The 27,509-nt window shown below is 39.2% G+C and overlaps 1 protein-coding gene across 1 annotated transcript; it reads left to right on the top strand.

Moving 5' to 3' along the window:
* The first annotated feature begins 977 nt into the window (after positions 1 to 977).
* Positions 978 to 8,478, top strand: LOC125448599 (probable G-protein coupled receptor 139). Its single transcript, XM_048523987.2, has 2 exons — positions 978 to 1,282; positions 7,355 to 8,478. The coding sequence occupies exons 1-2, from the start codon at positions 1,096 to 1,098 to the stop codon at positions 8,248 to 8,250; spliced, it is 1,083 nt and encodes a 360-aa protein (XP_048379944.2). The 5' UTR covers positions 978 to 1,095; the 3' UTR covers positions 8,251 to 8,478.
* The last annotated feature ends 19,031 nt before the right edge of the window (positions 8,479 to 27,509 follow it).

Genomic DNA, 27,509 nt, shown 5'->3' with positions numbered 1-27,509 from the left:
GTTCCCTAACCAACATCATTCCGTGAGATGGAATTTGCTTTATATTATCCCGACAATCCTCAACAGATCAATTCTCTTCCTAATTTCATTTTTTTTCTTTTAAATTGAAATCAAATTTCAACATATGCACTGGTGTGAACATTATCCAGATCTCTGGATTAATCATTCAACAATAACATTGGCCATCGCGTTTTTAGTTCATTGGCAATTAAGAGTGAACAATAAATGTTTTCCAGTGACGCACACATCCTAAAAATGAATTTTGAAAATGACATTCAAAATTTTAAATTCAATGTCTCCCTCACGACGTTCGCCTACTTCATGGAAGAGAAAACTGAATGAATTTAGAATGAATGTGTATGTTGGCTTTAATTTATATAAAAAGTTTCATCGAATTAGTCAATTTGTCTCTTCTTCTGTAAAGTTCACACACTTTCAATTTTCACCTGACTATTTTGTAAAATGTCAGTTTCTCACTTTCATTTTCTGAACCTTGTATATTGTTTGCAACCTATTGTTTATCTTTATGACTGCAAAATCAAGAGAGGACTGAAAAATTATGTTTAGGGCCATTGTCATTGCTGCTCGTTCTTTGATTTGCCACTCACGCAAAACCCAAATGGACTTAATTCTGTACGAGTGTGCGTGTGTGCGTATGCATGCGTGTGTGTGTGTGTGTGTGTGTGTGTGTGTGTGTGTGTGTGTGTGTGTCTGTGTGTCTGTGTGTCTGTGTGTCTGTGTCTGTGTGTGTCTGTGTTTATGTGTCAGTGTGTGTCTCTCTGTGTGTGTCTGTGCAACAAGGAATATGTGTTCAAATGGTGTTATCTGAATTTATTTATTTCGTGACTGTAATTGATGATAATCACCTTGAGGATAATTGTGTCACGAGAGGCTTTGTTGTCTCTTTTTTAAATGACGCCCTTCGATATATAAAACACAGTCACTGGAAATTTTGCCTTCATACCTATGAGAAATCAGTGACATTGAGAGAGAGGAAATCCTGATTTCAATGTCACAGCAGTGGTGCAGAGACTGAAGATAGACTGGAATGTTATAACAGCTATTCAGCCACGAAAAGCAATTGATTGGACTGTCATGGAATTTAATGAGAATCCGAAAATAACAGGCTGGCATGTTGCAACAATGAACAGAAGTCTCAGCACAGCTCTTTACCATCTTTCGACACGTTACGACGAGCTGCCTTTGAAAATTCGAATCAAATACGTGCTTCGAGTTGTTCAGGCAATTTACTACCCCATCCTCGCAATTGTTGGTCTCACTGGTGAGTGCCTATGTACATCTCGGTAGATTCTGAGCCATTTTTACTTATGTTATAATTCTTGTCAGGTAACAGTTAAAAAGCCTAGCATTTGATTTTATTTCATCACAAAAAAATCTTTCTCTTCTGTCTTTCCAAACTTTAAACTTTCAAGAAACATTTCAAAACTTTCGAGGAGCTTTGGCACTGAATGGTTTCCCGAATTCTCTCGCAAAACAATTCTGCCCACCGCCACCATCGTATTTTTTTTTCAGATCAGACTCAACACATCTGCTGCATAATTAAGAAAAGTTATTTCACAGTCTGAATCTCTTTTGACAGAGACTTGAAATGTCAAATACTAGGCAGCATGCATTTGAGGCAAGGGAAGGAATTTGAAAGGAGATATGGGGACTTTCTTTTTACAGAGAGAGTAGTTGGAGTCTGAAATGCTCTGCCAGGTGTACGGGCTCTTAAGGATCATTTACATGAGCATACAAATACACAAGTAATTGAGGAATATGAACGAAAGGCAATCAGAAGGTATTAGTTTAGTTTAGTCTCATGTGCTACACAAAACCCGTCATCAAAGTGCAGATCCTGTCTTGTACAGTTTTGTATTCTATGTTCTATGTTTGTTGGATTCTGACTAGATTGTTCCAAATCTGTCTTGGGCACCCTTCGAGCTGGAACTCGTCAGAGACTTCCACTCATCAAGCCTTTCATTCCCACAACTAACCTACCCAATTAAAATTATTTGAAACATTAAATATTGCTTCACGAAATTACTTTCACACTTTTCTGACAACATCGCTATCATACTACTCACAGTTGTGTGACTCAAGTCTGTGCCCACACTTCTGGAGTCACAAATCTCAAAATCGTAACTCTGTTTTTCTCTCCCTGCAGATGTGGCCAGACTGGTTTTGTTTCTCCAGACGTGTTTTTTTTCCTCGTATTTTCAACTTTTGCACTTTTTTTAATGACACGTGGGAACAGTAAGGAAAGTGTTGTGCAGTTAACAAATGAAAAGAGACTGAAGTGCGCGAAATAGGTAGGACAAGCACGTTGTCTCTTAACTGTTCAGCTGGCTTCTGAATATGATACCCAGGCTTTCACTGAAGTCAGAAGCTGGATGGGAGTTGAATCCAATTCAGAAAAGAGATTTTCACTGGTTTGTTTCATCACATTCAATGCAAGATGTCACTTCATCACTGGTTGAGGACTGCAAAGTTATTGACTGCTAAAGTTAAAACTTCTTTTAACTTAAATGCTTCAGAATCTTTACCCTTACTTCAGAACTGTCCATCATATCCGCCAATACTATCCTTTAATATATGCAATGACGATGAATGCCAGCTATACCAAATGGGAGAAAAAAACACTGAGTTTTTCCTCAAACGGGCAGAGAAGGATGAGAAGCCATTTGATGTTGGAACTCCTTTCCACAGAGAGGAATAGATGAGGTGTGTGGTGAAGAGTGTTTCTCTGTATTTTTTTTTCAGGCTGAGAAAGAAAAGATTCTCGATCAGTAGGGGTATCTATGAATATGAAATTGTAACGTGAGGAGTATGGTATCAGCTATCATCTGGCTAAATGTTGAAGCAGGATTCAAGGACCCAACAAACTAATCAAGTTCCGATACCTAATTGCCATATGGCCATAAAGGACTTTTGCCAGTATTGCAGGAATCCGGATTAAGTGAGATTAGTCGTTTTAGTAGATTAATTAGCATTAACTGGGAGCCCAGCAGTCCCAATTGGTTGTATGAGATGAATATGCAGTTTCACTAATGAGAAGAAATAGAGTAAATGATATTCTTAGAGCCTGCTAAATTATCAACAAACACATAAATTGTAATTATTGGTCGCAGTAGAACCTTTTTGTGAGTCTAAATAATACAAGAAATTTGTGGCTAATTTCAGTTCATTCAAACAAATGCCAGAATTTGATAATTTACTGAATATTTCTCCTTTGCTGACGTAGCAGTGCAAGATGATATGTTATATGTAAGTATTATTTTGCTCTAAAGTGTTAGACCTCAGTTGTCCAAAGTCAAATTCTTGGATCAGAATGTTAGCTTTTCAGATAATGGATTCACAGTCGTCTGCGGTCGCTGTAACTCTCTATTCTTTCGTGACAGGTGCTGCCAGGGTCGGTTTGTTTAGACAGAAATGTATTTTTTTTGTCTTGAATCTCTAGCATTCACAGTTATTTTTTGTTTGTTTATTGAAAAATTGCCACAATAGAATAAAGTACAATTTGGTGAACGACTGAGCAGAGGTTGTAGTAAATACATAGCGAGGACAAACACACTGGCTCTCAAGTGTTCACTTGTTTTTTTTCCATAAACTTCCACTATCTTTACGTAACACGGGAGCAAAGCAGGAGGGGAATCACATTCAGGCAGATGACTTTCATTGGATTATTTCATCACAACCCATGCAAGGTGATACTTAGCCGATGCTTCAGGACTGCACTGTATTGACTGTTGAACTTGTGTTTTTAGTTAATGTATATGCGTCAAAATATAATTTATTTTGTAGGTAAAAACTTTCCATCGCTTTCTAGTGTACTGTCCTTTGATGCATCTGATGGTGATGGAGGCCAGATATATCAAATGGGGAAAACATTCTGAGCCTTTCCTCACAAGAGAGTGGAATGCTGAGAGGCCCCTTCCATTTGAAAGTTGTCGCTGTGGAAACCCAAAGATGTGGTGCTTGTGGAGAGAGTTCATGGGTATATTAAAGGCTAAGTAATTCATTAGGGGGATATAGGGTTGCAACAAAACACAGGAAATTGGAAATGAGTCGGCAATCAGCTTATCGTCAGACTGACATGTGGGGCAAGTCCGAGGGGCTAAACAAAACAGCCGTGGTCCAATTTCTTATTGGATGATTATTTCATTTGAGTTTTGTCGGTATTCTGGGAATCCCAATTTTGTGGCAGGAGTACTTTTAGAATAATGAGTACTATTTAGGGGGAACAAAGTGGCCCTAATTTGTCGTATTCCATGATTACACAGTCTCACTAATAAGACAAAATTAGATATTTTTTTTAAAAAGTGTTAAAACTGGCAAAATTGTGAATAACACGCCAAATAGAAGTTATTGGCAGCAGTGGAACAGTTCTGTGTGCATGAATATGATGAAAGACAATAGGTAAGTATTAGTTAACAATACCTTTGGCTTACAACTACTAAAACTCTGTTCATTGTGTCAGATTTTCAGATAATGGATTTGCACTTATCATTACTCTTCACTTTTGTAATTCCTGCTATGTTTGTCAATCAACACAACTGACCTGTTATTGTTTGCCATTTTGCATGAGGCATTGGTCTCATCTTTCCGCAATGTCGGATAACTCCACCATATTACTGCCGTTACTGCTGTAATACCTCGAGCTACCTGTTGTTTCTCCTTGCTCAAATGCCAAACTTAGCACGTTTTAATCAATCACAGATATCAAGACATGATATGGAGTAGTCGGTATTGGAATGCAGTCACACAAAATCGGAAGTCACAGAACACATGGTTATCTTGCATTAGCTTTATTTGAATTCAAAAGCTTTTGTACAGCTGCTCTGTCATCGGTTGACATCCATGTATTTCAGCATTCGGTGATGCACTCTCATTCGAGGGGGATGTCTGGTGATGGTGTAATCAAAATGTCAAAATGTAACAGATGAGGTTTGATGTCGAGAAGGTGAGTCCTTCATAATAACCTCAAACAATGAACTCATGTTGTTGTCATTAACTAGGCATGACAAGCCAACCATCCAGGCAACTCAACTAACCAAATATAATATAAAATGCAATTTACTGTTAAATTACTCAAACCATCTTAACAGTAATTCTTCAGCAGAGTCCTTCATGCAGTGGCTGTTTTTCCACCTTAAATTACAAATGAAAAATGTTGGAAAACATCACCATGTCCCATAATGGAACAATTGTCTTCTACCCGTGGAAAACTTTTATTGCAACCATTCGTCAGCTTTGGCTTTTTTGTATATCGTGAGAAAAATTAGTCGTTGGGCTAATCCACAACAACATTACAGCTGCAGCAGTTGAGACAACATTGCAAATATCCAACGTGTCCTCCTACTGCTGACGCTGCAATCTTAATTTAGACTTCTTGGTGTTGTCCCTCTTTGTTTAAAACCAGTATCAATTGTGAGATGAGTTTGTTGCTGGCTAAGCCAGAATTTATTCTCCATCCCTAGTTGAGCAGAAGGCAGTTTGATGCTGCGTGAGTGAAATGTAGTTAAAATGAGATGAAGTGAACAGGTGGCAATACAATGCAGAGGTAAAAGAAAAGACGCTCTCTGTAAGAAAAAAGGCAAATGACTAACTAAGTTCAGCCAGTTCTATGTATTTGTACTCACCAGTGTATTACTTTTGTTGAAGTGTACTATTTGCATTATTTCTGAGGTTATATTTTGCAGTATAATTTCGAACTACTAACTAGCAGGTCACATAATTTCTTCCGGCTCGAGAACGTACGTGCAGCCTCATGGGGAAAGTCAGGCTGTTTCAGTTCTTCTGGATAACTGTTGGTGCAGAACATATTGCTTGCAATAACTAAGTTCCAGACCTCTGTCGTTGAAAGGCTGCTTCAATGTGTCTGTCATATCTTTGTGTCGAAAACTGTGTACATTTCTTGTCAAAGTCACTCTGCAGCCTGGCGTTCTATCTGAATTGGTGAACGCCATGAAGGCGAAATGGAACCGATAGGAAGCACAAAACTCTGGCGAGCGTATCCCACTCTCGAAACAGTATTGAAAAAACTGAATATAAACAGTGGCAGCTAAATTGGAGTGTTCTGACTGAAGGGGGTCCCTTGTTTAACGTTGTAATAATGGTCATTATGAGAATTAGTTTCATTGATTAAGTAATGCCTGTTTTGATATAATTCAATTCCATTCTCATTGTTAAACAATGAGAAAGCCTTATGTGTGTATTCAGATGGATCATTTGACAAAACTTCAAATTCTGGGTAGGCTGATAATCAACAAAAAAAAGGCTTGCATTGTCTGTACATCATTCTGTTTCTACGGAAAGGCATGTCCATGTCAAACTTTTATGTAGATCATCCTTTAACATACCTGTAGGTAATATTGCTCTAAATGATTCTGAAGGCATAGAATAAAATGACGGATAGGAGGATCATGCTGAAAAGTACGCTCAAGCGTTTTGTGTTATCCTTTTTGACTTTTAATTTCACTTGATTTCTCACAGAACACATCCATATTATTTGTTGTTTCAAGTAAATAACTTCAGTCCATCACTCCATGAATTCAGACACTTGGCCCTTCCGTCTGGGGGAGTGCTAAGGAGCAAAGAGGTTTTGGAGTGCAGCTTCATAGATGCTCGAAAGTGGACTGGCTTTTACACAGCACAGTGAAGAAGGCGTTTGGTATGCTTGCATTTATTGGCTAGTGAATACAGAATAATAGTTGTTGCGAAATGTTGCTTCCATACAGGACAAATGTTCAGGCACTTTTGGAAAACTGCATTCATTTCTGCTGTCCCTGGTGCAAGAAGGATGCCGCGAAGAGTGAAATGGTTTGGAAAGTATTTATAAGCATGATGCTAAGATTGCAGTGATCGAGCAGTAGGGAGAGGACCATTCAGCTGAGGCAATTTTCTCTGTAGTGTCAAAGGCTGACGGGTGACCTTTTTGAAGTTGATAAGATCAGAAGAGTCATGATAGAGTGAATAGCCGAGAACTTTTTCCGAGGGTTGGTGATTCCAAAACTGGAGAGCTTATTTTTTGATGTGTGAGAGAAAAGATTTCAAAATTAACTCAGTGGTAACTTTATAATATAGAAGTTGGTGCGTGTACGAAAGGCGCTGCAGAGGCATTGGTGGCGTTTGACACAATTATAACATTTGAAAGGCATCTGATTCAGAATATGAATAAGAATAGTTTGGAGGGATTCGGTAAAAATGCAGCAAAGTGGCATGGGTGGGATGAAACAAAGGGTCTGGATCCACTGTGGATATATCTAAGTCTCTGTGAGTTATTCCAAAGTCAAAGAGGAACTTTACTCGCAGGCTGCTGTTTAATTTTGCTGTGTTTTTCTCTTCTTTACAGTTAACATTGTAACGATTGTCATACTGTCTCGGGGAAAATGCGGTCTGTCTAAATGGATTACTCATTACCTGGTGGCCATGTCAGCAGCAGATTTACTCGTTGTTATCCTAGAACTGATGTTCAGACAGATTCCAATTGTTTTTAAGAAGCAGTTTATCTTCTTAAAGTCTGTCCCTTTGTGTAATATTCATGCTGCTCTGCTATATACAGCTATTGATTGTTCTGTATGGTTCACTGTTGCTTTCACCTTCGATCGTTTTATAGTTCTTTGTTGCAACAAGCTGAAAAGTAAATACTGCACTGAGAAAACAGCAGTTACAATTCTTGTATCAATGACTGTTTTGAGTGGTTTGAAGAATATTTTCTGGTATTTTATGTTTACAGGTTTGTATCGGCTTCATAAAGAACCCTGGTTTTGTTATGAATCAACAGGTGTTCAGTTCTCTTTGGTCTGGGGTTCCATTGAGTTTGCCCAGTACATACTTACCCCGATTGTCCCATTTGTTCTTATTCTGCTGTTGAATGCATTCACAGGAAAATACGTTTTATTGAACACCAATGTCCGCAAGAGACTCTGGTCTCACTGCAAGTTTGGGAATGTAAGAGATGCAGAGGTGGAAAATAGAAGAAGATCCATAATTTTACTCTTCCTCATCTCTGCTAATTTGATCCTATTGTGGTCACCGTTGTTGTTATCTACATTTTGGATACGGATGAGATTATTGGGGTATACTGTCTGGCTGAATCAATTTTGGCGAGATATTGGTTTCATGTTGCAACTTTTGAGCTGTTGCACAAACACTTGTGTTTATGTTGTGACACAGAAAATGTTTCGAAAGCAGGTGAAGAATGTTCTACTAGGCTTATTCACTCGAAAAGTCCAATCCATACAATAATGTAATTATTAAATTATTGAGTGCATTGATCAATTTTTGATTGTACTTCACATTTGTCATATAGTCAGCTCAAAATTTTGATTCAATAAAATGTCAGTTCTGATTCTCAATGTCGCTGAAAAATTAGCGTAATCCGCGATCGGGGTGAATAGAGAGAGGAAATGTCATATGTCATTATTTAGGGCTGAAACAGCTTATGCTGTGCAAAATAAATTTGGATACAATGCTCGTCCTGGCACTCTTATTGTGTTCTCTGGACAGAATTGCTCTCCAAGGGACTTGATGGGTGAGAATCTTTGGACTCCATGTTAAAAAGACAGTGGTGCTGTGGTCTTTTGCCCATCACCAAGGTAAGATCGTGATTGCCTATTCTTTTCAAAATGAGTAAAAGTCGCAGAACAGATTCTGGCACTCATTCAGTATCAGAGATCATTGGGAATAGGAAACGTTCCTTCAGCAAATGGAGAATTGTGAGAGGACCTGATCATACAATATTTGTGCAATTGTGCTGGGGGTTTGTTTGCTTTGTGATTCGGCAGCCAGATTCACATGACTGATGCCAGATCAGGAATTGTGTCTATCCACTTCCTGGTTCAGCATTTGTGGAATGCTTTGTTCCTCATGAAATTGTAGGTGACGCACTGTTCTATACCCATGGTGCATGGGTGTGCAAATATGGAAAATTATTGTACCATTGTTCATGGCAGATATCAGTCAGACGCTGTCATTACCAAACACACTCAACCAATGAGGGTCAAGAGGGAAAACTTCATCAAAAACCTCGCCAGCTGACAATCTCCATTATAAACAGGATGACAACAACTGCAACTGGAATAAGCTAAAAGAAGCAAACAACCTTTTACATCTGAACCATTGGACTCTAAACAGAATCTAATTTTCACGGTATGGAAATATTTATAATCCATGATAATAATTAACAATCCCACATCCTTGTCACTGTTCCATCAATAGGAGAGTGAGTAAAATAGCAGATATTGTAAAAGGTTCAAGGGTGGTTGCAAAAACGTACAGCAAGTTTGCAGGGAACTTTAGCTTAATTACTTTGCAAGCAACGCAGAAACTTCCCATATTATACAAATTCCAGGAAGAATCAGAGATGATAAGAAGTAACAATTAAAACAGATAGATATTGGAGTTAAGATTGCAGAAAACTGAGAAATAAAAAGGCAAAGAAGAAGGTTTGCAGAATGTGGGCTGGAATCAATTTCACTCAGTAAATATCTCAAGTTCTCGAATAGGGTTTTCACACAGGTTGTGGATGCTAGGGTTTGTTCACTTTCCAGGCTGGTTCGTTAGTTTGCAGACGTTTCATTACCCTGCTGGGTAACATTATCAGTGCAGCCTCCAAAGAAGCACTGTTTAATATCCTGCCCGGTCTATAAACTCAGGATTCTACTTGAATTAGTTACATCATTTCCGTCTTTTCATCACAGTGGTGTATGTATAGGGTCTAATTCGACATGTTTATTGATGGCCTTCTTGGTGGAGAACGAAGCCTCTCGATATTCCTGTGTTTGTGGCTGTTTAGCCTCTCCGAGCATCCGAATGTTGCTTCAATACAACTAATGGTCCTGCTTGTCTGAGTGAATGGAGACGAGTGACTGCTTGTCATGTAACTTTGTTGCTCGTTGGTTTTCATTTATACTTGTGGCCAGTTACCTTTCTGTCTGTCTAGTGAAGCGCTTATCGCAGTCTTTGAATTGAGATCTTGGATATCACTTTTAATCTGTTCATCATGCACAACGAGTCTTTGATTTGAGTGAGAAGGTTTCATTGGGTTGATGTTCGTTTGTGTTCTAATCTGATGCCCACTGGTCACTGGAGCATTGTGATCTGTTCATACATGTTCTTGACATACGGTAATGTGACGAGTGTGTCAGGTATTTATTGTCCTAAGGTACCTGGGAGAGATGTTCATCGTATTTTTGGCATAGTTCCGGCCTGCTGCATTGTGTTCTTACTCATTTAAATAGTGGTTTTGCACAATTCCATTTTTGGGTGCTGCCATAGTTGTTTTCAGGACAGTTGTGTGGCCTTTCTATGTACATTGAGTAGAAATTCCCCATTGCCCCTGCGTTCTACAATGACGTCCAGGGATGGGAGCTGTTTCTCCTTTTCTTCTTCCTTGATGCTGGTGAGAGTGTTGTTTACAAGTTGGTATGTCTCCTCTGGTTTAGTCCAACTGATGTTGACAAAAGCGTCATTGACATTTCAGATATATTGTTTAGTTTGTCTTTGTAAAAGGAATGTACATGCAAGTCTCTGTCTCACCACTACTTCTGGTAGTGCGGAGGGAGGTGATCCCATGGGTGTCTCGTTGATTTGGTCATAAATTTGGCCATTAAAGGAACTGTGCATCGTGAGACATTTGGTCAATAACTTCAGCATGTTTCTATGGAAATGGTGTCACTTGGGCCTCAATCTTTGATAATATACGAAGGCCAATTAGCAACAAAAGGACAAGACAAGCACTCACTCTTCTCCATTCACAAATATTGAGAGAACCATTGGCTTGACATGAACAACATTAGGTTACTAGGACAGGCCTAATGGAGACAAGCACGGGAATTTGGAGAGGCTTGATTCTCCAGCAAGAAGACCATAAATAAACACATAGAATTTGAGTCTATATGAACACCACGGTGAAGAAAAAGTGGAAATGGTGTAACCAATTCCAATGGACCCCAGAGTTTAAATACCAAGCAGGAAAACACAATAGTGTTTCATTGGAGCCCACACTGATGATGTTACCCAGAACAGTAATTAAACGTCTGCGAATTAACGAACCAGATTGACTGGCAAACCAACCAAAGCATTCAGTAAATGAGTTTTTGAAATGTTGAGCTGTCACTGAATCTGTAACTTGATTGATTTTTTTTTCAATGGAAATGCCCCTTAGAGACACAATGGACAGATGAAGTTTAACGACGGTCCTAATTTATATGTTATTTTCTTCAACCTTCACTCACTAGCCCGGGGGTTGCGGGGGGATGGCGGCGCAAGATCACTGCCGTCTTGCAATGCCTTATCCAATACATTTTTTGGCACTGTGATTGGGAAATAAAATGAGTGCAGTTATATATAAATTGATTCCATTCAAAACTCGCACTGAGCACAATCAGCATGAGTAGTCTTTCCTGCTCTCTTCTTGTCTGATCCTCGGCCACAGATTACTGCCAGTTTGTTCAAACCAGGCCAGAGTATAAAATATTATCTCCAGTATCAAGTGGCAACAATGATCCAGATGAAACAACATTCTGGGGAGATCTACCTCAGTGTCAGGCTCCTTGTTCGCCCCTCCATTAAAAAAGCAAGGCGTCATTTATTTTCAAAAGCTATTGGATTGTTCACATGGATAATATCTCTAGCCCGACAAAGGAAAGTCTGCATTGAAGAAGGTAGGTCAGCTGGTAGGCTCATTGACTTCCTGGGCTGCACAAATGAATTCTGTTGTCATTGACGAAAAGCTGATCCACCAATATCAGTCTTTGGCAATATAACTTCTTCTTGGAGGCTAAGGGAGTCTTGCAGGTCAAGACTATTTCTTTCAATCTTTCTGCATCAATTCCCACTGTTTCAATTATGCTCTGCCTTTCTCACTTCATTCTGTCTGTACGGTATGGGCTAAATTTGCTGATGATATTGAGAGCTGCACGAGATGAAATGTGACCTGTAATCAGTCCGATGTATGCAGAAGCTGGGAAAATAAGCTTGCTTGTTTTCAGTACTTGCTGTTTGTTGCACTATATAAGAGACAGTTTCATTGCAACATCTTCGACTTCAACTCAGACGGGGATTGCAAGTGGTACCAGGAATACACTGAAGCCTACAGATCAGATGTGAATCTATAATTGTAATGCACAGTTGGATTTGTTGGAAGACATGGTATGAGGGGATGCATCTCTGTGTTCTGTTTCACAGTCACGGATGAGTCCGTGGTGAAACATGAGTCATCATTGATGTATGAGTGCCAAAAGTCATCTACATAAAATATGTGATCACCACCTAATTTTTGACAGAACTGGGAGTGATCATGAAGCCAATCGCTGTCAAGGATCTGCTTATGCGGTTTGAAAAATTTGGAAGATTTGTGGGGCAAGAAATTGATGACTGGACATGGAAAATGAATTCTGATTTTCATGACTGTGCCCGTTTAAAGAGCTGTGTTTCAAGGACGACCTGTTAAGTCAGCACATGCGAAAAAATAATGAGGAAAGCAGAGAGAATCTAATCCAACTCCTCAGAGTTTGGTGTTCTCAGGCTCAGCAGTATTTAAATCCTGAACATGCTTATTTTGGGCTAATTTTCAAAATGGACACGTGCATTCAGCCTCCACTAAAATTACCAATGATAGGACGTGCTCACAATTCAATGTTCAGACAGATTTCCCAGTGGTAGCAATGTTAAACATCTAAGAAACAATATTTCGTGGAAGGCGTTGGTTTGACTGTGTGTCAGTAAGTTTCCACTGTGTAAAAGTGACTTTCAAATAAGTGAGACGGGCATTCTGGTGACGATGTGTGTGAATCCGTTTAGTGCAAGGGTATCCCCATACATGGAAATTGAGTTAATGTTGGGTGAAATCAAGCTATGAATGAGTGAGAATGAGACTCCATCGTGTGGGTACAAGTCTTCACCGAATCATGAGACTTTCCACTGATCAAGCATTCAATTTGATTTTGAGTCTGTGCTTGTCTCATAAGAATGGACAGAATTTTATTGCTTGTAGGTGAATTTCCTTTCAAAAATACCATTTTTTGTTGAGAATGGTAGTGGTCACGAGAGGGAATGAGATTTCCATTTCGAAATGCAACGCTGATTGGTGAATATTGGTTCTATTCTGCTGGGTATTTGCTCTTGCTCAGTGATATCTACTTTTCAGGTAAGTAATGTTGCTGTATTCATTAATGCTGTTTCCCAATTTGAAATTCAACAATTGAATCATTTAGTAGCACTCAATCCTGCATTCCAACCAGAAGCTGCTATCCTTCCCACAATCAGAGCCAATGCTCAAACAATAGTGCTCTGCGCAATGACATATTTATTAAAGTATTTGTAACGATATGACAAGGTTTGACATGACTCGCCACAAATGTTCTGGTTCTGTTTTCCTGTGAAGGATCGATAATTTGCAGAAGGTTTTTGTTTTCTCCATGGGCAGTGAGGTGAATGGAATGGCTGGCATGAATTAGTACGAGATCACAATTAGTTACGATGTAATCCGCAGAGATCATTCTGTCAAAGCCAATCTCTGCCATTGACTGGGTTTCTAACAAAAGACAATTAAATATGTTCGACCACTTTCTTACATTTCATTATGAACATTTTTATTTTTTGTTTTGCTATATGGAGCTGTGGAGTTTGGAGCTGAAGATGTCTTTTAGACTGTGAACAGCAAATTATTTTGAAAGCAACTGCATTTCATTTACGAGGCTGGACATAAATATTAATAGCAGGTTGTTTCTGTTTGAAAATTGTTCAATACTATTTCAACTCCAGAGTGGATTTATGGTCAAACAGATTAAGATTTGGAATTCGAACTGTGACCTTGTGGGAAGACGCTCAGTCTGGCAGCTCAGGCCCGAGTTTCAACTATTTTTGTGACTGCGTTTAAGAAAAAAGAATTGTGCCTCTGAAAGCTACATGAGTATTAATTGTCTGCTCCCGATTGCGTTCTCATTACATAATTAATGATAAATCACAGAACATAATCTCACCTATAAGAATTAAATGACTAATGCTCACGGTCCTCTGGAAGTTATCTGCATGCATTTGGTGCCATCAGAAAACAAACAAGAAGAAATCCTGTGCACCTGTGAGATTAAGGACTGTGGTAACAGCTTCAAAGAAGTGGTCAATTCCATCTCACTTATCCCTTCTCTTTGAGTTAATAAGATGTGCGTGAGTGTTGGGGGAGGAGGCGTGGCTCGTGTCGGATAAGGCTGAGGATATGACTATCTACATGAGACTTTACGGTATACCAGGACATGTTTTAAGGGGCCCACACATAAGAAGTTGTTGAAAGTGGTTCTCGAAGGTAAATAAATTATCGCACAAAATTTCCAGCTGCAGTTCGAAAATGCAAACAGAATTACATTCCAGTTGTGGTAAAGACCAGTCAGTGGTCGAAGTGATCATAAGAATCATAAAAGGGAGAAAAATCATGCATGTTACATCGGGACAAGAAGAGTTTGTCACTGTCTGAAAACCCTGAACATGATTTCACATCAGCACTCTCACGTTATGTGAACCATTTTCCTCCTAGTGAGAGTGAATTTGACTGCATCAATTACCCTCACAATACACTGCCAACTGACAATTGGATGCCTCACAAAATGGCTCACACTCCTTGTTCACCATTCTCTGCCATCAACACCAGCGACAGCTGAAGGTCCCTGTTCCACAGTGGCAACAAAAGCAAATAATTCATCAAGACTTTGCCAAATGATGACGTCCCAAAGCCTGCTGACACCCATGGTGCACAAATTAATGCGTGTCAAACAGAAAGCTTCATTGATCTGAATGAGCCCATGTTATGAATCCGATAACATCCAATAAGATCGACACCAGCAGCATGATGGGGACTCTGTTGACCACGTTCAACATTCAGCTTATTAATAACAAATTCAAAATTAGTCCAATGCATGTCATCTTCAATGCACCCAGCAGCAGTTTACCAATACATTTCCTTTAAAATCAGTGAATTTGACTCCGAAGAAACATGTTGATAATGAAGGTATTGCCAATGTTTTGCACACGCAATGACAGATCATCAGATTTTTCTTTTGTGTCCATAATGTTCCCTTCATTGTCATTGAGGTATAATATTGGAAGTTCTGTCTTTCCTTACCTAGGAAAATATTACCCCATTGGAGACAGTTCAAAGAAAGTTAATGATAATGATGTCAAAAAAGAGGAGACTGTTTTCAGAGCAAAGGCTATAGTGTTTGTGACTGGACTCATTGAAGCTTAGAAGAATGAGTGATGTTCTGATTGAAATATCAAGAGTTATTCAGTGGGTTTACATGCGTAATCGTACGATGATGTTTCCTCTCATCAGCGAACCAGAAACACAGGGCAACATCTCCGAATGAAGGGTCAAATGGAAAAGAATGCGTTGAGAACCAATTTCTTCTCTCAGAGGATCATGAGTCTTTGAAATTCCTTACCACCATCTATCTGTGGGTGCAGAATCCTTTTATACATTTACAGCTGAGGTAGATAGACGATTGGTCCACCAGGGAACCAACGTTTCTGGGGGGAGAGCAGGAATGTGAACGTTATGAATGTTGGATTAGGCATGATCCGAAGAAATGGTGGTGCAGAATCGAGAAACTGAATGGTCTACTTGTGTTCCTGTTTCTTATGACCTTATGTTATTAATTTTTAAAATGTGGTTCCAGTTAGTTTTCCCTTTCCCTTTCCCTTGGAGTCTGAACTGCTGCTTTCTGTACGTCTCTTGTAAACTGGGAAAGATCGATTGCCTACTTCTGCTACTACTGCAAAACCACATGCGATTACATTTTTGAAGCATGGGAAAAGACGCTTTGGCAGGCTCTGACCACACTGATCACCAAGTATCTATTTAATCTCATCACACTTTCCAAATCTTGCTATGTACACTATGATATATCCATTGTTCATCTAGATAATTCTAAGAAGTTTCAGACACATACAAATAACCGCACACCAACAAAACAAATTCAATTCCTGACGACACTGACATCAAAACAGTGGCCCCCGATTATGATGGAATGAAATATTTGTCCTCTCTGCCTGCAATGGGCCACAGAATACTTCAATCTTATCATCTCACATCCATCTTTGCACGTGGAAATCCACCCCAGTGTCCATAGAATTTATTCATTGCTGAAATGCTCCAGCCCAGACAAAATCTCATGAACATTTACATGTGCCTGAGAGTGGAATCACATCCGGCCAATCATGTTGCGTCCAGTCCTGTGCACAATACAGGACCAGTCATCTAAATTGTGTTGTGTACAGCTGCATCATCACCGTCTTGTTCTGACTTAAATGTCTTAACTAAACAATGCATTTGAGGTTTGTTTATCTTTCAGTTCATAAACAGATCTCCAAGTTTGCGCATGTGAAAAAAAAGACTGCATTTATTGCACTATCCTCCAGAACACACTGAATCACTGCAGCAACAAAAAAATGCAATCGAATTGATAGACTTTAATTCTCTGCTCACAAAGTGATACTGGCTTTCGTTGGTCAATCTTTTCCTCCATGCATCCAGTTTGATATTTTTTAAATATTTCCCTTAAATCGTCCCTGCAACAGATCAAAAGTCAAATGACACAAGGTTATAGTCCAAAAGTCTTATTTGAACTCACAAGCTATTGGAGACACGCTCCTTCGCTGCGTGAAATCAAATGCTCAGAAAGATTGTGATTTCAAATAACCATGTTGGGCTACAAACTATTGCGGTCTGAATTCTGACCTTGTCCACCACATTCAAACAGTGGCACCTCCAAATAATGCCTGCAGCAGATAGCAGTCTCACTGAGTAGACGTTTGTTTCATGATCACGACCACCCTTCTCCAACAATGACTGACATCCACTCTTCTGAAGCGTCCACTGATAGCAGTTCCTGCAACCTTTTCCTTTTGTTCCCACAGCAGCCTGAGACATACCTCACCTGATCTTCGAACTAATCCAAGTTCCACCCTACTAAAACTGCTTAAACCTCTTCTTACAAAACGATAGTTTCTTTAAGCACAACACAGTGCCCCTCCCTCTTGTCTCTGCTGATAATATGCATCGATATCATCGTTAAGTGCAAATATGTATTGGCTGCAGTGTCTTTCCACAATGTTGAATGGAGTGGGCACAAAGTACAAAGCACTGAAGAAGCAAGATATTCCTGCTGGCAATAATGTATGTAAGCATTTATTCTGTCTTTCAGCGATCATTTTGATTGTGCCAGTCCTTACATACTCATAAATTTGATCATGTTCAATGTCTCAGGGAAACACAAACATTCATTCTTATTTCATGTTTTGGTTCTTCACTAATTTCAGTAAAATTCTTTCTGGAATGTCTTTTTACTAATATGCCACTTGCCTTGATCAAATACTTTACGTGTTTTCTCGATTTCAACAACATTCCTGACAAAACAATCTGTTTATACTGGAATTGTTCAAGGTTTCATGATATGAATTCAATGTTCTGCAGGAAGAGCATGATTCCTAAGATTCGTTTGTTTTTGTTTTTTTCTGTTTTCTTTGTCCTATATTACATTCAGGTTGTGCTATCGACTATTCATACACATAATCTGAGATTTATTTGCACAGTGGTTTCTTGTGTTCCTTTTATTTAAGTTAAGATACTATCACTGTGTGTTTTCATCGTGAATTTTATGTTTAAATGCTTCATTCTAACTAGATTGCAGAATTTAGTTTGAAAATTAATTACTTTTTGGATGTGTTGTTTTAAAAATATCATTTTATGCATTTCAGAGACAATATGTAATTCAGCTTTTCCATTAGTCCAATCGGTCTGATTTTTTAAAAATTTCTACTTGAATCTTATAATTGTAAACGTGTGTTTAATGAAACAGGCTTCACCTCGTAATTCACAAATTAAGCTGAATGCCTTGAATTTGTGTGATCGCATCAAACAATAATTCTACAACATCTGCAAGCTTTTTTTCTGATATGTCTGCCCAACTACTGTAATCAACAGAATTGTAAACCCATTGGAAATTCGCTATCAGCATGTTGACTGCTTCCAAAATATTCTTTCTCACACAGATCCTGTGTGTATTTCACGTGATTATTTCTATTAATACGTACCGACATTTTTTTTCTGTGTCTATCTTGACTGCGCTTAATCTCGTAGCTACTATGATAGTAGAGGGAGGGTGTGGCAGATAAAATACATCACTTACCACCAGGTGGTCATAACAGCACTGGATCTGGTGGTTGTCATCACTACTTTCATACTCAATCGAAGCATTCATACTTACTTCCCAGAAAATTATTTGTTGCTTACTCCAGCACACTGCACGAATACTACCTTCCGTAATGCAGCAGGTAACCTAGCTGCCTAGTTGACAATCGCATTCAACTTTGACCACATTTTACCCATTCGTTGCCCAAATTTGTTTGAAGGCCAAATATTGCACAAAGGAAATAGCTACAGCAGTAACAGGCGTGGTCCTTGCTAGCAGCTGCCTGAAAACCATCTGGTGGAACTTTGTCTTTGAACGCATGTATGTAATGACGGGATCGCTCTGATAATGCTATATATCGATTCACATAAGCTATTGCATCTCCAATGCCCCTGTTCATGCAGTAGTTATGATGACAATGTTTATTTATTTCAACAAAGAGTTTATATAATAACATGAACACTTTCATTTATACGGGAGTGGGGGGGAATAAATTCAGAGAAATGTTTTTTAAAAAATCAATCGATGAAAAACCCAATCAAGAAAATTCTTCGTGTCTTTATAGTCATTTAAAATTTGCAAATCCTTGTGGAATATTACAAACCTTTTATATCAGAAAGAGTAAAGACAGTTGGCGGCAACCCAAGCCATTCAGTGAGCTCTCACATGCAATACGATATTGGTTTAATCAAACTTTTCTTCTTATTGTGTTTCCTTATTAATATGTTTCCTGAAAAATGATACTTTTTTAAAAAATATACTTTTCCTTCTACATTCTTCACAACATTTCACAAGAGTACAATTTCAAGGGGGAAAAAAAGCTTATAATGCATCAGTGGAAAACTTTGACTTCTTGTCTGCTGGATTCTCCTCATAAGAAGCCCGATCATGGACAATGAACACATTAATACTGATTACCTCTGAACAGATTGGCCGTATTACATTTTGAATCATGCATTTTTGGCTCTGATGAGTGAGGACATGCGAAAAGAACCAAGAAAACTGCAGAAGCATCTATCATTCAGTCTGTGTATTTGTGCCTGTTTCTATGCAAACAACAGGGTTCTGTGCTTTAATATATGTCATATGTCTGACAAAGAATTACGTTTCACTGAGACTTTGAACAACAAACGTTACCGGAGTAAACCAGCACATTTCCAGTAAATGTCACACAGTTGAATACTTACATATAATATTAGATGATGCTTTGCAAGTTTTGGAAATGAACAATTGTTGTATATAGTTAGCGCTTTTATTTAAAACGACATGTTCTGTTTCATCTGTTACACTGGTCATTGGAACATAGCATTTCCATGTCCACCATCAGTGCCTCAGTCAAATTCAAATGACAAGTGACTTGTTTCAGATAATCAGAATGTCCTTATAAGCTTGGCAGCAACATATTTTTCATGGCACACACGTTTTTGTTGTGCAACAGCACTTTACCTGCAGCATTATCTGGGGAGAGGTGGCACGCATTCTTGATGCAGCGTAAAAACTGTTGCCCGGGCTTATTATGGTTTTGACAATGCATTCAAAGCAACTATCCTAATGTATCCTTTAAATCAAGTAAAATGTGAATCAGTTGTAGCTCTTGCAGTGTCAGTTTCTCACTGATTTAGGAAACGATATTTATAAGAGTTTATTTGTTTTTTTCTGACAAACTGAAGGGTCTTAAATGCACATAAAAGTAGAAATTCCAGGAAAAGTCAACAGGAATACAAAATTGACTCTACTCGCCTGTCTCACGTTTCAATGAGCCTGTGGTTGAGCAGTGACCTGACTCTATGTCCCTGCCTGGCACAGAAATACTTTGATCCTTCTGTGGTAGAAAAAGTAATGTAATCTCAGACTTAAAATTAAGAACTGATCCAGCAATCCGAGCCATTTCTAAAAGAGATCCCATGTGCAACGACAATGTGTGTAGAAGTGCATTGTAAATCCTTTCTTGAATCGTCTGGCTCTAATTCTTATACGATGCCTCTTAATTCTACAAAGTGCAACAAGACGAAATGGTTTCAACTCGACTCTCTATCCCTGGAAATACCTGATGGCATTCATCAATTCCTCCATGAAGCATCGACATTCTCAAGAAAATAGACCTAATTTGTTGCATCTCCTCCACTACTTCAACATAAACTCGAAGTAGCAGATAACTCCTTTCAAGGCTAATATTCCGTGCGAAAAACGCAGTGTTCTGATCTGATCACAGTATTCCTTATGGTGTCTAAACAGGGTTTCATATGGCTGCAATGTAACTTATGCATACTTTTACACAAGCCCACCAGCTGGAAATGGCAGCATTCAATTTGCTTTCTTGAATATTTTCTGCACCTGTTTGTAACGTTTAAAACATCAATGCACCTGAGCCCCTCTTCGCAAATACATTGTATTTAGCTTCTTGCCATTCATAAATTGCCCAGAAGTACATTTTATTGGTCCAAAGTTGGGCAATGCCATATTTATATGCAGTGAACTCTATCAGGCTCACAGTTTTGTTTTTTTTCTCCCTCACCTCAATATCCCTTTGCTGTTTTGTGCTGTCAGTCACTTTACCTATAATGCAATACATTTCGTTATATGACAATCTGTGCAACAATCCAAGCCATAAATTAGAATTTTTTAAAAAATGACAACCGTTGTGACTCTCACACATATTCATGTGGGATACCACTGGTCAAATGCTGTAAATTTGTGGTCACCCATTATCATTACTTTCTGTTGGCTGCTACTCAACACATTTCCCAGCTATGCTGGCAATTTGCCCTCAATTGCATCGGTATCTAACTCGGCTAACACTATCTTTTGTGAGGGCTTTCATCAAATGACTTCTTCAAGTCTAGATGAATAATATCACAGATTTTCCCCAGTCCACTAACTCTGTCGCCTTGCCAAAACAAAAAAGTACAATCATTGTGGCTTGTCAGGCATGAACTGCCTGTCATAATCGATGCCCTCAGTGACTAAAAATCTTGAGTTTTCAATGAAGAATTCTTGATTTAATACTGCGTATCATTGTTTTTTCAACACTGATGTTCGGTTACCTTGGATGTAATTCCTTCGGATTCTCTTTCCCCTTCTTAAAAAAAAGGGTTAAATTATGCAACTTTCCAGTGCAGCATGATGAAATCTGAGGCAATTCGGAAAAGTGATAGTTGAATCGTCTGCAATGTGCCCCTTGATATTCCTGAAAATGCTTGGATGTCAGCTACCAGGTCACGGGGGTTTAGCAATCTTAAATTCGATTAATTTCCTCATTAACAACGCTTAACTTGCGTCAATTTTACTCAGCCCCTGTTTCCAAACCACAGATAATTTTCTCGGGAAACCCCTCCTCTACTTTATAAATAATGGGACAAAGTAATCATTCAACATTTCCCCATTGTCAAAGATTCAACACATATTATCAGTTTTTAATGCGCTGACACTGATCCTCACTATTAACTTAGTTTTATGCTGGCCATTAACCTTTTCGGCGTCTGTTGTTTTGTTTTTCTTGAGTTACCTGTGACGTTTTCTACCTCAGAGTTATAAGCTAGTTGTCTATTCTGTTCTATGTTTCTTTCATCATTCTCCACTTTTCTTCAGTTTTACTTGGATTCATCAGCAGAATGTCCAAGTTCATTTTCGACAGCGTCTGTTTCATCTACTTAAAGTCAGCCTTACCTCAATCTAAAGTACTCATCTTTGATTCAAATATTCCGCTGAACTCGATCATGTTCTGATTAATATGTGATAAATATTTAATCAATCATGTTTTCATCAGTAACGTTACCTTATATCATTTGCTATTTTTCAACTGTCCACTAAACTGCATAAATTTTAGTTGCTAATGCCGCACTATCTGTAAAATCTATTCTATCGCAATCCATAATTTGAATATGTGACTGCAGCTTATTTAATTTATTGTGCACACTCTGTGCACGTAACGTATGTAAATAGAACATTTATTTCTGCTGCATACACGAATCTGTACTTTAACACTGAAAATTTATTCACTTGATAGTTGTTTCTCTCACAGCTTAACCAAACAATTCATGTAGTTTTGCCCTTGCATGCCATTCCTGAAGTCGAATTCTTGCCTGTTTCTTAACGAGCGAATATTACTTCATTTTGAAACTCCACTGACCCTTCCAAGCCGTCCCTACCGTTTTCGTAGAACATAGAATATTTCTGAAGAATGGTCCAGACCCGAAAAGACAGCTTTCCTACTCCTCTGAAACTGCTTGGTCTGCTTTGATCATCCAGCTCTACACCTTGTTGTCTTACATAAAACAAGGAACTGTCCAGAACAGGAACATATCCTTCAGTCCAAGATGATTTGCCGAACATGAAGGCCAATTGAAACTAATTCCTTCGATCTGCCATTTGTACATATCCCTACATTACTCGTATATTCATGAGCTTGTGCTGAAATCCCCAAAATGTCCTCATTGTACCTACTTCAGACAGCATCCCAGAATCTCGTTCCGGACTCCTACTGCTCTTTGAGTAAATAACTATCCCCAGTCTTCTTTGAACTTTTCCCTCGAAGCTGAAATGTATGTCCTCTAGAGTTGGAAGTTTCAACTCTTGGAAATATTTCTGATAGACAACACGATCTATCCATGTCATAATTGTGTAGACTTCTATCAACGCTTCCCTCAGCCTTCCCGACTCAAGGGAAAACAACCAGATTTTTTTGTGTCCTCTCCTTATAGCTTATAATCCGGTCAGCATCCTGGTAATCGTCTTCTGCACTGTCTCCAAACTCATCACATTCTTCCTGTAATCTGGTTACCAGAACTTAATGCAATACACTAAATGTGGTCACCGACGTCTATAATACTGCAATATGATATCATGACTATTGTATTTAATTCCCTGACAAATAAAGACAAGCATCTCTTATGCCTTCTCTTCCACCCGATTTTCTTGTGTGGCTGCATTCATGGAGCTATCGAATGGAAGCCCAAGATCATTCTGAACGTTAATGCTGTTCTGAGTCCTGCCATTACCTGTATGCTTTTCCTTATTATTTGTTTTCCTAAAGTATCACACATCACAATTCCCGGATTTAACTCTATCTGTCATTTATCTGCCCAGATCTATGACTCCTCTGGATCCCACTGTATGTTTTCGCAAGTTTCTACACGATCCACAACTCCACCAATCTTTGTGTCGTCTGAAAACACAATAATCCACCTATCTCCATTTTCATCCAAGTCATTGATTATATATGTAGCATGTATCCGCATTGAAGACCAATTGTAATAAGCTGCAGCCTGGGAAACACCCTTTCATAAAATCCCTCTGTCTTCAAAGGGCACACCAATCCTGAATCCAAGAAGTTAAGTCTTGGTAGATCCCATGCATACTAATCTGCTGAATGAGAATAACACGATGGGCGCTCCTGAAAGCCTTACTAAAATCGATGAAGAAAAGTCTAGTCTCCTACTGTCATCAATCACGATTGAAACCTCCGCCAAAAATTCAACCAAGTTAGTGTGACATGATGTTCATTGTACATAAATCTTACACCTAAAAATTATCTGTGATGGCTTCCCAGCCAATGATGTGAGACTCACTAGCGTGTACTTTCTTTGAATATCCATATTCACCTTCTTGAACAGAGGAACAGCAGTTCATAATCATCAGTCTCCAAGATGCCTTCAGTAGCTCACAATGATGCAAAGATATTGGCCAAAATTCCAGCAATCTCTTCTCTTGCTACTTTCAAAAAACTTGGCGAAAATAGCAACAGACCCCGTGAACTTATGCAAATGAACGCTCTTCAAGAGATCCAATACCATTTACAGCTTGATCTGATATTGCCCGAGCATCTTAACATTTAAAAATGCCACTGCTCTCCATACCCTTCCTTTCCTTGGTGAATAATGATGCAAAGTATACATTTAGGACCTCACTCACATTCTCTGCCTACGAGAGACAGATTGTACCTGTCAGTGATCATATCTTCTCTCTGCGATTATTTTGTTCAGACTCTCTCTCACCCTACTTACCAATTTCATTTCAAGGGTCCTTCTTGCTCTTGTAAATCCTTTTTCTCCTCACGACCCCTGTCAAATGCTAGCTGGTAAAAACTTGCACATGCTTTTTTTGTTTTCCTTCTGACTAAGTTTGTAACCTCCCTCATTATCCAAGGGTCCCTTACCTTGCCATCCTTATACTTCCTCCTTACTGTAAGATTTCGTTCTAGAAATGTCCCCAGCATTTTTTTTAATTGTCACCACATATCAACTGTGGACCTGCCTGATCGCAGCTACTCCCACTTAACTCTCCAAATCTCCTGCCCACTACGATGTAACTTGCCCTCCCCCAGTCAAGAAACTTCGCAAAAAGGTGTTAACTTATCCTTGTTCACGGTTACCTTAAAATATAAGGTTTTATGATCACTACGAAAAATGTTTTTTAACTAGTTCGTCAGAAGCCTGGCCAGGCTCATTAGCCAATACAAGATCCAATATGCCCCCTCCTCGAGTTAGACTAACCACAGATTTTTTTTCGAAAAAACATCTTGAATGCACTGAATAAATCATGATCCCAATAAGTCTGTTGCTCAAAGTGATGCCCAATCAAAACCAGGGAGGTTAATGTCACCCACTCTGAGTGAAGAGATATCATTTTTCCCAATTTGTAATGAATCAACACCACCTTTTTTAACTTCCTTTCTATCTTGTCTGAAACAACAAAATCCCGGAATGTTGAGCAGCATATCCTTCCCCTCTCTCAACTTAATTTCTGTGATTGCCACAAAAAAGCCGCATGCACCAATCAGTCTCGAAGCTCATCTGCCTTATCATTGATATCCGTTGCATTAAAATAAGAACACTTCAAACCATTAGTACAATCATGCTCATTGGCATGTCTCTATATGCCCTTTCTTTCTCACTTTCTGGTCCCAAGATCTACCTTCACCTAAATCCCTCCACAAGCCGAATTGTGCTTTGGTTCCCAGACCCCTAACAATCCAGTTTAACCTCCCTAGGCGGATAATGTTTTCCCTCCAATATAGGCGCAACTCGTCCCTCTTGTACAGAGCACCTCTGTTCCAGGCATGGTCCCAATGACACCAGAATCTGAAGCAGTGTCTCCTGCACCAGCTCCTTAGACACACATTCATTTGACCAATCGTTAAATATCTTGCATCACTAGCATGCGGCATGATTAAAAACCTTCAGATTATTAACCTTCAGGTCCTAATTTCAGTATCTTTCTTATCTCCCTGTAATCACTCCGCAGGACGTCATCATTCTACCTGTGCCGTTTTACCAATGTGCACCACGGCCACTGTCTGCTCAATGTCCCTCTGAAAAATTTTGTCAAAGTGTTCAGAGATGTAATTGAACCTGCTTCAGGTGTGGAGAATCGGTGCAGGGTTTGGGCACGACACCATCCAGGAGTCAAGGACATGGCCACATACTTCACTGTGTGAATGAACGAGACTGTGACCACTGTAACTCGTTGTGATCTTGTCCGACAATGCTCCACAGGAGAGCCAGTTGTTGTGACACAGGCCAGCCTAATGCTTTTATACTCTCAACAGATTCTGTCCCTCAAAAAATTATTGAAAATGCTAAGCCTGTCAGAGACAGGATTAACATACGAAATTCCCGCACTACCAGCCTACCACTCCTGGTGGCCACCCATCTATGTGATTGAACCTAGTGTCTGACTACCTCCGTGTAATTATTGTCTGTCACTCCCTTGCCCTCAGTGTGATGAACTATAACACCAACCAAACAAAGTTGTTTCTGATGGGATGGACCCATTCACACTTCTTTTAATGAGTTCGTCAAGGACACTGGGCTGCTCATTGATATCCCACATGTGGAAGGAGGTGCACGACACTGCCGTAAGTGCCATCTTTGCCCCTCTACACTCAGAAAGATAAAATAATTTTACCTCATCTGCCTCAGTCAATGAAGCCTAGGAATCAATTGATCCTGCCTTTGTACTGACAAACTGCACTGACTGTTTCCTTAAATTGCAACACAATCTTTATAAGCGGAAAAAATCCAGATTTGCTGCAACGAACTTCTGCTTAGGCTTAATGTTCTCCTCTTTTGTTTAATTTGAGGAAAGACGGCAGTCTGGGTGGAAACAATGCAGTAATCGAATGTTTGTGGTTTACTGCTCCTAGACATCGAGATCTTCATTCCACTGATGGTGCTGACTGCTGGCTTCTCGGAGAATGTTTTGTGAACTCTCTCAGCATCTGTTATTAGATGTTCGTCCAGCTACATGTCACAGTTGCTAATTTACTAGACTTGTTTAAGTCTTATGGCAAGCTTATTTAACCTTGCAGATGGTAAATGTACCTCAGAATGGATGAGGTGCAGCCCACCCCGGTGGTGTCATTCCTTTCTGCACTGTTACTGATGCAGGTACCCCAAAATAGCATCCCCGTTTCCCACACATTTCCTTTAGCCACGAGCTGACTTGCCAAAAGTTCTTACCTCTGTCAGTTTGAATGTGGGTTGGACTGCAATTCAAAGATTTTCATCCTTGAGGTCCTGTTCTTTAATTTTGCTCCTAAATCTGGATGTTCTTCATTCAGGACAACTTTACGACAACACGTTACATAATGACTCGACTCTCCCTGTGCCACACCAATAAATTTTCAATTCAGGTCGGAATTTCCAGACTTTGACACTTGGCAGGCAAAACATCAGATCGAACTCACAATTCTCCTTACAAATGATGCTGTCTAGATTCCTAATTTTAGAATCCACTACAACATTTCATTTTGTTCACTCTGCTTGAAGGAACTCCAGTCCTACTGCAAAGTGTTTGGTTTGCCATTCTTCCCTGTTGTCTTGTCCTCACATCGACAAGAAGCAAGTGCCTCATAGCTGTTGGACAACGTCAAGAGTTGAGGTGCTTCCAGTGCTAAATTCAAGATGTCTCTAATTGTCTCACTTGCAGTCACACCCAACTGTCACTGTCCACTGAATAAGTTTACTTAACATGCAAGGCGTGAATACCACCTGAAATGCCCATCAAAGTAAATTTCCCCCTCTCTGATCACAATGTTTGGACTTCAGATATCAGTTCCTTCATTTGGATCCAGATTGAGCAATCAGCATGTTTGATGGATTTGGCCAATGTGAAATGTAATGAGAGGCACCAACTGCCAAATCATGTAAGTACAACACAACACCAAAGCCTACATTTACAAATTATTTAACAATCAGAATTTTTTATCGTAAAATTTCTTGTTGGCCTTTAGGTTTTAATCTATAAAATAGTTTCACAATGTGCCGTTCATTCATGGCAACTTAAAATGAGTAAGTAAATTAGCAATTACTTACCAAGTGA

The sequence above is a fragment of the Stegostoma tigrinum genome, chromosome 41 (assembly GCF_030684315.1).
Source record: "Stegostoma tigrinum isolate sSteTig4 chromosome 41, sSteTig4.hap1, whole genome shotgun sequence".
Lineage (NCBI taxonomy): Eukaryota > Metazoa > Chordata > Chondrichthyes > Orectolobiformes > Stegostomatidae > Stegostoma > Stegostoma tigrinum.
The sequence above is the reverse complement of the archived record's forward strand: the minus strand, read 5'-3'. Positions and strand labels throughout refer to the sequence as shown.